Below are 13755 nucleotides of genomic sequence, written 5' to 3' on the forward strand. Positions count from 1 at the left end.
ACAAGCGATGCCTGGCAAAAGAGAGGTGCAATTACTATTTACTATCAGAATTCCTGTCAGTTTGGACAGGGCAGCTGCACATACATTGAAAAGATAAAAGTTGCGTTTAATACGACATCGACAAGTAAGAGCCTGCCCCGCATGCAACGCGTCTGCGCCATAAAATGCCGTATGCCCATCAGGGAAAAGGTAATAAAGTTTTAATCTAAGATATTGTCATATTTTAAAATGTAATGAATAACTTGAACTTGCCACCAAACTAATTGGGGCCCATTGTAAACCATTTCACAAGCTATCTGAATTGTGTGAGTAAATTATTAAGTAAACCAATAACGAATGTAAACACTAAAACTAATATCTTTCGATATGTAAAAGTTAAGGGCACGAACGCAGCTGTCTGAACGGTATTGCCAAAGTACTTATTTTATTAACATTTTCACGAAATGGAGTATAGTCTAGTGCCACGTAATAATTTGTAAACGTCCGTCCACAAACAGAACCCTCGCGTCCTCAGTACTGTGAGTGAAATGTACCGACCTGCTTCCCGCATGCTCAAGGCAACTCTTTATGTCGTCACTCGTGATGCGACGCCAGTATATTGTAGTACATTCTGCATCTCGTTTGTAGTTCAGTGAAATCATTGCGAATATTTTAATAGGTGGTCACGTCGTAGAGGTATATAGGATATAGGTCGTATTTGAGGAAGAGCGAATGTCGTTCACATAACATCCGACAACTAAAAAGGTTTTTACAGTATTGATTATAGGATTGGGTGTTTACTTGAGCTTTCTGTCTCGATTTGAGTGTCAGCAGTCCATGTTGACATCCTTAAGCAAGCTGCCTATCAATCCTTCCATTAATTGGTCTATTCCATGATGGTTGAATGGCCAAAGAGAAAAAATGACCAACTATACATTTATACACGGGGGCACTCTTCAAGTGTACTTTGATTAAGAAGACCACACATTAATGTAATGTAAAAACATTGGATAAATTATCAGTGTGCGAAATACGGGGGGGTCCGGGGGGCTGGGCCCCTCCGATTAACCCATGAGACCCCCTGAAAGCCTCAAAAGCAACATTTTAAGGGGGTCTCAAATTTCGTCCAAAAAAATATATAGGACCTAATATATATTTTTTTTTATTGTCACTAATGGTCATTTAAATGTGTTTAAGCTCACCATGTCCAGTATTCAGAATTTTAAACATTTATTCACAAATATGTTCTATTGTTTGCCAAGCGGAACCAGCCAGTCCTGTGCCCGTATGCAAATTAGCCATGTGCGCCAAACAGAAGAAGGGCCCTATCTTGCGCCCGGTGCAATTGACTTTCTACACCGACTCATTTGTCGTTGCTACACAGGATTCACTGTGGTTTCTGTGACATGAGAAACACTAAAAATGAACCACGCAACAGATAGCCACGGTTACATACAGTAATGTTCTTATGACAGGAGAAAGGAGCAGAAATATAGTATAGAGACAACTTGGAGCTGTGTGTGCGCGTATGTTTGAGTGAGAGACGGGAGTGGATGAGAGACAGAAAAATCCTATTCTACCTCACAGGTACAGAAGGCCTCCGACAAGGATGGGCCACTGAGTGCAAATAAAGCTAGTGCATCCCAGAACAACAACAGACCAAGGAGGACGCCAGAGCAAAATGCATTGTACTCACAGGATTAGCAGTCCCAATGATTGAAGATGAGGACTTTGTTTTAATGATTGATACAGTTGATAGGAGGCTGACAGTTCCCCAGAAAACTAATAAGCATCTGATTGACAAACATTATGAATCATCATTGGTGTTTTTGCAATTTTTTATTTTTCTGCAAAGAAAAGGCAAGGCCATATTTCTTTTTTATATGAGACTTGGTTAGAAGATGAATAAAGTTGTTTCATATCACAACAGTTTAGTCTGTGTATGTATATTTCACGTTTATTTAATTCATAAAAAACATGCGCGCAGGTAAAAGAAAAAAAACAGGTCAATTTTTAGGTCAATTTTTTTATATTTTATAAAAGAAAATCCTTAATTTTAGAAGTTAAAAAAATAAATAATAGAAAAAAATAATGATAAAAAAACGTATATTAAAAAAATATATATATATATATTAAAAATATATATAAAAAAATTATATAAAAAAAAATATATATATATATATATTAAAATTATAAAAAAACTTACGCAATTTACGTAAATGTAACTTACGTAATTTACGTAACTTTAACTTACGTAATGTACGTAACTTACGTAATTTAGGCTACGTAGCTTGTAACTTACGTAATTTACGTAACTTGTGCAATTTACGTAAATTACATTTAAATAAATTACGTAAGCGTAATTTACATACATTTAACTTACGTAACTTACGCAATTTACATAACTTGTAACTTACGCAATTTACATAAGTTACGCAATTTACTTAACTTTAACTTACGTAATTTACGTAACTTTTACTTACGCAATTTACGTAACTTACATGATTAATGTAACTTATGTAAGTCACCTAAGTTACGTAATTGACGTAACTTGTAACAAGTTGTAAGTTACGTAATTTATTTATATAAGTTACAAGTTGTAACTTACAACTTATGTAACTTACGTAACATAAAACTTGTAACTTACGTAACTTATGTAACATACAAAGTAACTTAAGTAAGCTAACTTGTAACTTAAGTAAGCTAACTTGTAACTAACTTACAATTAACTTGTAAATTGCAACTTACGTAGGCCTATGTTACGTAAGTTACAAGTTACAAGTTGTAAGTTACGTAAGTTTTACAAGTTGTAAGTTACGCAAGTTACATGTTGTAAGTTACGTTTTACAAGTTGTAAGTTACGTAAGTTTTACAAGTTGTAAGTTACAAGTTGTAAGTTACGTAAGTTTTACAAGCGCCTCCAGACGATATTATGAATCTCAAACGAGTGCGTCGGAGACTGTCGTCTCTGGTTCTTCTACTTCCACATCAATCTAATCTAAGTATAAGCTACTGAACCGCGACATGGAGGAGAAAGGGATTGTTGCCTGCAATTGTTGACCGTGATTGTCTCTGGCCGGAGCCCCGCTGCCCGCTGCCCAGGCACCACCGCCTGGTGGTGGTGCCTGGTGGTGCCTCGCGGCAGCGGGCAGCGGGACTGGCGGGAGAGAATCGCGGGGAACAATCCCTTTCCATGTCGCGGTTCATGTACTTCACAGAGTCAAAGCCAAAGTTCCTTTCCCCCCAATTCCTTCATAACCATGGCCGAGATAACCCCCACTACGAGTCTCGTTGTGGAAATACCAGAAACGTCAGAACCGGACACAGTCTAGTCTTTTCACCAAATGCAAGCTTTACGCAAGCTTGCCTTATTGTGTTGTGTGTTATGCGCCATAACCTATGGAAGCATATATGTAGTAAAATTCAAATGGCAATGCAATTTGCAATTCAAATGGTAATGCAATTTGCAATTTGCAATTCAATAAGTCATTACATTATGCAATTGTAAATTCATTATGCAATTTAATAATGTTATTTGTAAATAAAAAAAAATTCAAAGTGTATTTTAATATGCAAAGTGACAATGAAATCCTCAATAAAATTTGCAATAGTTATAACAATAAAAATAGAATAACATTTTGTCAAATTTTTTGAGTTCCTTTATTCAAATTGAAAAGCTATAGCGTCCCCGTGATTGCAATGCACTTCGCCACACTCCGTGTGTTGCAAAATTCAAAGGACATTTCAATCCGCAAAACACTTTGCAAATCGTTTTGCAAAACGTTTTGCATCAGCCAATCGCGTCTGGGCGGGAACTACGTCACTTGCTCGTCAGACCAGCTGATCATCCACGCACGTTGCAATTTATTTATTTATTTATCCCGCAGCAGCTGCCAGACCGTCTTTTCCGCCATTTTCAGTTATAATTACGTAAACTCAGTCAAACCATAGACCTATTAAGAGTCAAATCTGGCACAATGGTAGGCATAGAAAATAAATTGCAACGTGCGTGGATGATCAGCTGGTCTGACGAGCAAGTGACGTAGTTCCCGCCCAGACGCGATTGGCTGATACGTTTTGCAAAACGTTTTGCAAAACGATTTGCAAAGTGTTTTGCGGATTGAAATGTCATTTGAATTTTGCAACACACGGAGCGTGGCGAAGTGCATTGCAATCACGGGGACGCTATAGCTTTTCAATTTGAATAAAGGAACTCAAAATTTGACAAAATGTTATTCTATTTTTATTGTTATAACTATTGCAAATTTTATTGAGGATTTCATTGTCACTTTGCATATTAAAATACACTTTGAATAACGTATTTACAAATTACATTATTAAATTGCATAATGAATTGTCAATTGCACAATGTAATGACTTATTGAATTGCAAATTGCATTGCTATTTGAATTTTACTACATATATGCTTCCATACACACGCAAATTAAACACGTAACGCATAATGCAGTCCATGGCGATGTATATTAACAGGGGGACACATGCATATTATAAACACAAGTCGACAACAATAATGTATACAATACTGGTAACAAACGATGTTTGTTAATGTATTGCCGCATATCATTAAATAGACCCATCGAGGACCGCGTCCGCATGTTTTAAGTTGTCTTTGCAGCAATTTACATGACGAATCAGTGTTTATGAAGTTGGAGAAGAAAACGCTATTCCATGTGTTAATTATGCCTATTATTTGGCCATAAACTGAGCCATTTGAAGTTTGAAAATCATGTGGTCATGCATCTGTCTCAGCGGAGACTGCAAACGCGCTGTCAAAAATCAACTCGTCAAGTCGCTGGCGCTGGCTCTTAAAGGGGATGGGAGATGCCACTCTCATTGGTTTATTGCATGTTACGCCCAAAACACACCTACGGGTTTCAGCCCAACCCATTTTAGATTTGCGCCGGGCGCTAAGCTCATTTATCTCGCCGTCATAATAACAGCGCCATAGAACCGCCCACAAAGTACTTTGACTTTACGCCTTGACGTCTGCTAAGTACGCTATAGGCCTACTGCATGAGAAAAATTTAGATCGATATTGTGCAACAATCGGGAGATGGGGACCCCCCCTGAATATTGAAGGGTATTTCGCACACTGAAGGAGAGCACATTGTTTTATTCAAGTGCATGACCATGACATGTGCACAACAAGGAATTACAATTCCACATTAGGTTAATACAATATGACAGGACTAAGACACATATAGAAAATAAAAAATATAACATAACACATCATGGAATTCCTAATGTTGACAATAGACATCTACATTATGGGGCCTTTTTTAATTGTCTAAAAGTTGTGACAGTTACCAACTGCCTATTTTTTGGAGTTGCAGAATCAATTGTCTAACCTCATCAATAAAAAGCAGACAGATTAAATGTCGCACAAAGCATTTTAAGTAAGTGCTTATTGACTGTGGTATGATGAAGAACGTTCAAATATATTGCTGCACTGCTTCTAAAATGAGTCGTAATAAAATAATGAACAATGTGTTATTCCCCAGTAAACATTTTTTAATCCTCTGATATATTTACACTATGGATGCATTGTGGATCTAAAGAAACTTGTTTCAAGTTAGACCTTCAGCTAAGTGATATGTACCACAGTTAAAAAACGACAACATCAGACAACTTTGAATAAGTTAAACGCTACTATCTACACTGCCAGATATGCCCAACATGAAAATAAATCTAATCTGCTGTGGACGACAGAATCCTGTCGATTTTTCCAGTGACCGAAACCATTCACAGGTTTGCCTCTTTGATAGGAACAGCCGCAATTGACAGCCACCAAGAAGCAATAAAAACAAAAGGCCTTTTGAGCACATACCATAATCTGTTATCATGATTGGGTACAAAGTGGCTTCAGTACGACAAAAATAATGCATATTCTAAAATACAATTTGAATACACGGATCCGTGCGTGTCTCAGACATGCATGTGTGCATGAATGAGACACTGGCGATCTTGGCACATATGCAGTCCCTGGGCCAGCAAGGACCTCAGAGTCCAACTCCACACCACTCCATTCACCCCAGCCAAGGTGTTTGCAGCATTATGGGGGTTGCATCTGCATCTTGCGTCAAAAAAAGATTTGACAGCTCGGAGCAGAAGGTATCAACTAGGTACAGTGAATTGCTACAAATTGGCATGAAAAAGCCAATTCCGTCCATCCAGTTTCCCCTTTTTATTATACTGTCAAAGCGAAGAACGGATAAAGACAGCAAAATCGAATAACTAATCAAAAAGTAGACGCGAGAGTGAAGATGAACTGCTGCTGCAAATACCACCACACTCCCCCGACTCTGCTCTGAGCCCCTTCCAAAGTAAACCCCTCTCTTTTCTGTCCTCATCCATGTGTTGTCTTTTCCTCTCTCTCTCTCTCTCTCTCTCTCTCTCTCTCTCTCTCTCTCTCTCTCTCTCTCTCTCTCTCTCTCTCTCTCTTCTCTCTCTCTCTCTCTCTCTCTCTCTCTCTCTCTCTCTCTCTCTCTCTCTCTCTCTCTCTCTCTCTCTCTCTCTCTCTCTCTCTCTCTCTCTCTCTCTCTCTCTCTCTCTCTCTCGAGCAGTGACGTCTCAGAAGTTTTCCTCTGGAGTTCTGCGAAGACTGAGCCGTTTGAAGAGTCCCTTTGAGTCCCTTTAGAAGAGAAGAGCAGGGAGAGGGTAAAGAAGGATGAATGAGGCAGGTAGGGTAGAGGAGGATGGAGTGGGAGACAAAACAACACAGCAAATCAGTTTCCCTTCAATACAATAGCTCTGTTACAAAACTGTGTACGGTTTCTGGCCCATGCTCTGAACTGTCCCCCCCCCCCACCCCCATAGGTTCTGCTATAAACACAGTAGGACTCCTGGATCCGAGATGAGTGTCTGGGATAACGGTGTGCCAGGGTTACCTGTTCTCCAGTCGTGGCCTGATGATGGGTTTATAGAGCTCCGGGATCTTCCTCTCCAACATGGGCCTCAGGTTCTCCCTCAGCCGGTTGTAATTCTTCTTCAGCTCCTGTTGGTACTCCTTCTGGTCCGGCCCGATCAAGTGCTTGTTCTTCTCCACGGCCTCCCCACACCTGCAGGGGCGGGACCGAGGAGATAGGTAGCAGGGAGAATGATTCCACTATAAACTAAATGTCCAGCTGGCCTGGTAATACCCAAGGGTGTATAGTGTATTGTAGTGTGTGATGTTTGTTCTTCATGTTATGTCTGTCGGTATCTGATGTATGGACTATTTGTTTGTGTCATATGTCTGATGTTGTGCCATGAAGTGCGACTGTGCCGCAAACCCAACTGCCCCACGGGGTCACTGTCGTCGTCGTCGTCGTCGTCGTCGTCTACTACGAGGATAGCTTGGACACCAATAGACACACTTGGTGTGAGAAAAAACACTATTTAGTGTTTTCATGTGTGCTTGAGTGCGTCTGTGTGTGTGTGTCCATGCAATGGATTAGAGTTCCATTCACATTGTCTTCCTGCCTTACACTCTTATTCAGCTGGGGAAAGCGCCAGGCCAGCAATAGCCCTGGCCATAGACATAATCTGCAATATGTGGATTAAGAGGATGGGTGGGTAGCTAGTAAATGGACAGATGGATGGATGGATGGTGTTTTCATTAATGTAATGAACCAATTACTTGGCTTCAATGAAGAATAAAGAATGGTTGAATAATATAGTTCAATCCTAGGATTTGGTGTATTCCTTTGCAATACAAATGTGGCCAGAACTAAAAACGGGTCTAGGAAACTGACAAATGAGAGTGGGTAGGGGGGTGATTGCAAACACATGTCTGACTTTAGCTTCCCACTTTTAATGAGAGTTTTATGGAAACGTCAATATAGTGCACTGTAACATTATACATTACGGGGCACTGTTGGTGCACTTGCCATGAAGATTTACTAAGCCATAAATACCTTAGGATTTGTGGATCATTCTCGGGCTGTATAACATCCACCTCTATACTCTTTAATGTAGAATATATTCCAAGTGTGTTCCCTAATATGATCTTAGTGTTCACCCTACTTAGTGTGTACATTATAAAAAAGGCTATAAAACATTATAAAAAAGGGTACAATATTTAAGCAATAGATCACGACAGGCTGTGGTATAATGAGAACATTTCACTGACTGAAGTGATCTATTGCTTTTATAAAACAGTTATGTAAGTATAGCGAAATGAAAGTCATAGACACCCTCAATTTTGAAAAAGCGAAAAATTCGGAAATGCATTTTTTTTAACAAATACAAAAAAGTAGTCCCCCCTGGCTGCCTGCAAAGTGCGCAGCGGTTTAGTATAGCCTACTATCGAGTTCACTCACCGTGTGCCTATTGCTTTACAACATTTCCACCCTCTCCAGCAATCAACATATTTTTAGGCTTCAATGAACTATGCTATTGCTTTTATATATAAATAAACAACAGTTCAAGTTAGGCGCGGAGTGATACTGAACTCTAAACTGAACGGGCATCATAGCTGTGTGTATACGCTCAATATACAACAGTTGGGAACCAATCAGATTGCTTGATTTAAGCCACCCGTTTTATAAGTTACATTGACACAGAGCGTATAATATTAGAACTAAAGTCAAAATTCACAATGTCGATATTGATGGCAACATACGGAAAGATATTGAAAAGTGGGCAACTTATCCAATGAGCCTCACTGACAGGATAAATGCAGTGAAAATGTTTCTATCTTTTCCTGTTTGTATACCACAGATCCAGTTTCACAATTGGGATAGACTAATATCTAGATTTATTTGGGGGGGGAAAGAAACCGAGAATTCGATATACCACTCTCCAGCTGCCTAAAGACAAGGGGGGGCTGGCACTTCCTAACTTCAGGGAATACTTTAATGCAGCACAATTGCGTCCACTTATTTACTGGTGTAATGTTGATTATGTAGCTTGTTGGAAAGATATTGAGGGGTATAACAGCGATATGCAAGGTTATTCAAAAGGGTGAACTGAGAAACTTTCAAGATTAAAAAATATTAACTATGAAGACTCATTTTCTAAAGGCTGGGATAAATGGTTCTTTGACTATACTCAAAAAACGAATAAAATAAAGTAAAAAAAAAAAAGAATTTGGAGAAGGTTGACTGCTCCCACCCCCTCCCTCGCCAGACTCAACGCTCACAGGGTTTGCCATGTTTAGTAGTCTGAATGAACGCAGAGCACAACATTATATTTTGAGAAGAGCACAATTATTCTATTTCGACAATGACGAGCGACGAGTCCTGAACTGTAAGTCAGCTAATGTATACAGCTGAAATGTTTTTATTGTTCAGCTCATGTGGCATCCTTCTTGAAATCCTTCTGGGCTCTAAGCTGTCTCCATCTTTCAAATGCAACTTGAAAATGTAGGGATCATTTACCATTATGATCATTTTTTTAGGTTGAATAGAATCGAATACAATCTCAGTCGATCCAACTAGTTTGCTAGCTTCAATGGCTGCAGTATTCTGTTTTTGTCTGCCAATTTCATGTCGGTCAACCCAGTGTACTCTGAGAATTGCAGATGATGCTAAACAGGCCAAAACAAAGAAGCCAGTATTTTAGTATCAACATGTTTTCTTAATCTCTAACGACATATCATGGTCATTTTAGGATTTAGTACAGTACATGTGTTACATATTGGACCTTTTAAGAGAACAGCCATGCACTGTGAGAAGCACACAAGTTAAACTCAAAAGGGCTCTGATGTTTCTAACCCTGCTGACGAAGGGGGGAATATGTTGGTGGGTGGGTCGGTGGATTAGAAGGTCGGTCATGGATAAGTGAAAAGGACACATTAGCATTTTTGGAAGGAAACATTCGAATTCTGGGGTCAAGAGCAAATTCAAACCGGCGTGCTGTTTTCTGTGATTACATTTAAGAACGACCATGGTTGAGGACTGGATACTCCTCATACAAAGGGGAGAGCTATCAGCTTGCCTCGGTTATTAAAGAAAATAACAACTTCTGAAATTACAGTAAATATCTGCCAGCTCTCACCAAACAAAGGAGATTGGAGGTGACTTTGGACATTACAAATAAAAGCCAACTGCTTCTAGGTGAATGGTGTTGCCACATGCAAGGCTACAAGGACACACACACACACACACACACACACACACACACGTTTGAAGTATTCTTAATACAACAATCCCTCAAGTTGAATAATAAAGTGTGACAATGATGATGAATGGAGTAGTTGGGTAACATTGGTCAGTCATTCCAAAACATTGTGTTGCAAAATAGTTGAATAGAAAAAGTATTATCAATCAAGTATTGTTATCACCTATATAAACGGCATGGACACATTCCACAAGCAAGAGATCATTATTCACCAGTCAAAAGTAACCACACTACCTACACTATACTTTTGGCCAGGTTTCCCGCTAGTGCCCATGACAAAGGCCTTTTTCATTTAGAAATCCCTTTGAACTAACATTTACTATATCCTCCCACGGAGCCAGTTAATAGTCATTTCTTGTGCAAAATGAAAAGACACGGGCGGAGAACTCCACGGGGGGGGGGGGGGGGGCTGGGTTGGGGGGGGGTTGGTGTTGTAACCTAACATTTCTTTGGGGTTTATGGCCCGCAGTGGGAAGGCAGCGTTTGTTGTTCTGCTCGGTTTTCTGAGATTGGGTCGGAGCCGTTAAATTACAGTGGAGGTCTATGGGGTCTCCTCTCACCTCATGATGAACTCCTTGAAGCACAGCCGCAGTTTGTTGTGGTGCCGGTAGAGCTTGGGGTCGGCAGGGATCTCGTTCAGGAAGACCTGGGCCACCTCCAGCGGGCCCTGGGGACGTAGAGAGACAGACAGAGAGAGGGAGACACACGCAAAGAGAAAGAGGAAGAGAGGGAGAGATAGAGAGAGGGAGAGACACACAGAGTGAGAGAGGAAGAGAGGGAGAGAGACAGAGATAGAGAGAGGGAGAGACACAGTGAGAGAGGAAGAGATGGAGAGAGACAAAGAGAGAGGGAGAGACACACAGAGTGAGCGAGACACACACACAGGAGAAAGAAAGAGAGCAAGACCAGGATAGAGAGACAGAGAGCGAGACAGCGACAGAAAATGAGATGCGAGTATAGAAAGAGGAGATGGAGTGAGAGAGAGACAGAGACACACACACACACACACACACACACACACAAATTACAAATGTGGGACGATAACAGACAACCAGTGAGGCGCTTTAGAGTAGGATGCAAAATAAAGAATAGAGCGATCCATCCCTCTGATTCATTCCTTATTTTTCCTTTTTAGTGGCAGGGAAACAACGTGGTCAGCGGCCACAGCACTACAGCTCCAGGCCAGGCTGTTGGCCTGGACCACGAGGCGGAGATCAGAGACAGAGAACCAGGCCGTGATTAGTGCGCTGCATGTTTAATGCATCCACTAAATCCTCTATAGACCCACCATTTGGCTCCCATTTTGCCCCCGTCCGGGGCCCTTGTTATCCCCCGTTACATTCATCATAAAACCACAGCGGGCCCGCGCAGCGGCCGGCGTCACGGCCGCTACAGTTAAACAGTTCTGATTAGCATCGTAAACGCATTCAAGAAGGAGCCGGGCCCTCGCTCCACATCGGGGCCCTTGACAAGGGGGAAGAGAAAGAGAAAGAGAGAGAGAGAGAGAGAGAGCCGTCTTCCCTCGCACTGATTACAGGAGTTAAGCTTGTAGGTGGAGCCGCTCGGCATTATCACTATGTATACAAGTACGTTCGGCAAGGCACCCGTCAGATCCCGTCTGATTAGACTCTGGGAAAATAAAACACTGTGGGGCGGGAGATGGAGACGGAGACTACACCGTGGTCCCGTCTCGCCCGCTGCTTTCAACATCCACAGCGCGAAGCGTAGCTCATGGCAGAGGCAATGAGCGAACACATCAAAGAGACCTCAGGGTTTCGTTGTGGCGTGCGGCACATGGAGACATAAAAGGGAAGATGTGGGCGGGGGGGGTGGGGGGGTCGTCTGCGTGGTGGTGTGTGTGTGTGTGTGTGGGGGGGGGGGCGGTGTGGGGACACAGGGGCAGGGGGGGGCTGGGGGGGTCGTCTGCAGACGTTTTAACTAAATCAGCAGAGAGGTAAAAGGAAAGGATCAGGGTTATTGATGGGGCTCGGACGCTTTGATGTGCAATCACTGTCATGTGTGCCACCTGTGCCGTGTGATCACAATATAGAATGTAACGCAATAGAAACGAAAGAAAAACACCCGAGCGAATGAGGCCGGTTGATCTTCTTCAACGCGTGACAGAGAGAGAACACTCAGGAGGGCGAAAGGAGAGTAAAACTGCCACTCTTCAAAATGCGTTTTCAAGACAACACATCAGCCGGCGTAATTGATTTAACCGGTTAAAAGAGATGAGAATGATACGATGAAAACAGAGTAAGCACAAAGAAGATCTGTTCAAGTGGTAAAACAAATAATCTGAAGTGTGGAGGTGGAACCCTACCTGGTTTACGGTGGCTCCCACGGAGCCCTGTAACAACATCTGTAACATCTTAGGGTCGGGCTGCTCTCGGTGTGTGGCCACAGCCAGCTCCCGCGTCTTCTTCTGCATGTCCTCGATGGCCACCTCGATGGGAGTCAGGACAAACTGGAGACACATGCAGGATGTGACTTAGAAAAACGTAAAGGATCTACCTCCAACACTAGACCTGTTGATAAACATTGATACATTTTTTGTTGTTATGTAAAATAACAAAAACATACATATGAGAGCTTAGTTTTCTAAATGGCACTGACTGGAGAAAATAGTCCAACAAACTACATTTGTTGTAACAACAGCAGATATATATATTGGATAAAGATTGCAAGATCTATCTACCTATCTATCTATCTGAATATCTAAATATAGAAGATATATATTGAAAGCTCTGGAAAGAGAGATGTGGAGAGATTGAAATAAGAGAGCGAGAGAGAGGAAGGAGAAGAGAGAGGAAGAAAGATTGATGGATGTAGATTAGAGAGAACGAGAGACCCAGATCACAAACGAAGGAAGACACCAGCGGGTAGGATGCAAACAACAGATCCATCCAGTCTGAGGAACGTCTTATTTTCTTCAGCGGCGTGGAGACAACGTGCTCAGTAGCCACATACAGCGACCGGCCAAGACGTTGGTCTGCCAACATGAGGAGCAGATCAGAGACGGGGAGAAGCAGGCCAGGCCGTGGGGGGGGGGGGGGGGAGCCGCAGCACCCTACCTCCTCCTTCTGGATGACGTTGATGCGGGTCTTGACGTAGGGGAAGGCGTGCATGGTGGTCAGGATGGTCTTCCTCTTGTACTGCTCGCAGAGCTCTCCCCGCGGGCGGCCCGCCCGGGTGAAGGGCGTTGTGAACATGAAGCGCCGGAGGTTGAAGTTCTTCTCGAAGTTGGTCAGCCGGTCCTTCATCTCGTAGTCGTCGAAGTATGGCTCCGCATACGTGATCTGGATGTACGCCTGGGGGGGGGGGGGGGGGGGGGGAGAGGCTCGGATTCAGATTCAAAATTCTTTATCGTTCGTCAACAGCGTTACAGATAATCGTCTCAGACGTGGCTCGGATTATTATAAGGACTCACAACGACCAATGACGTTTCATAGACGTAGTAGAGAAAGTGCAATGTGATGGTGGCAAAATGTTCATCTTTTTTGCAAAAGTGGCAGCTTATCTTTAAAAACAATAATTATTTAAACGCCTACCACATAGGATTGCTATCCAACAAGGCATAAATAGTCATTTCACTTTTATTTCCCTTTTTTTTTTTTTTCTCCAAAGAACGACATCGGCGTCTTTTAGTTTTGC

At 41.9% G+C, this 13755-nt stretch overlaps 2 protein-coding genes across 5 annotated transcripts in view; both read right to left on the reverse strand.

The window, feature by feature from the left end:
* Nucleotides 1-544, reverse strand: part of aopep (aminopeptidase O (putative)) — a 48367-nt gene extending 47823 nt beyond the window's left edge. The window contains exon 1 of the mRNA XM_084468190.1: nt 538-544. The gene's annotated coding sequence lies outside the window, so the exon portion shown is untranslated. The remainder of the gene's footprint in view (nt 1-537) is intronic.
* A 5903-nt stretch (nt 545-6447) lies between these two features.
* Nucleotides 6448-13755, reverse strand: part of dock8 (dedicator of cytokinesis 8) — a 49820-nt gene continuing 42512 nt past the window's right edge. For all 4 annotated transcript variants that reach the window (XM_084468276.1, XM_084468277.1, XM_084468275.1 and 1 more), the window contains 5 exons: nt 13176-13412; nt 12425-12568; nt 10662-10768; nt 6888-7058; nt 6448-6631 (listed from right to left, as the gene is read on the reverse strand). In XM_084468276.1, coding sequence (XP_084324402.1) covers nt 6571-6631; nt 6888-7058; nt 10662-10768; nt 12425-12568; nt 13176-13412 — 720 coding nt within the window. In that variant the 3' untranslated portion in view covers nt 6448-6570. The remainder of the gene's footprint in view (nt 6632-6887; nt 7059-10661; nt 10769-12424; nt 12569-13175; nt 13413-13755) is intronic.

Source organism: Micromesistius poutassou (genome assembly GCF_964030765.1).
Source record: "Micromesistius poutassou genome assembly, chromosome: 5".
NCBI classification, from domain to species: Eukaryota; Metazoa; Chordata; class Actinopteri; order Gadiformes; family Gadidae; genus Micromesistius; species Micromesistius poutassou.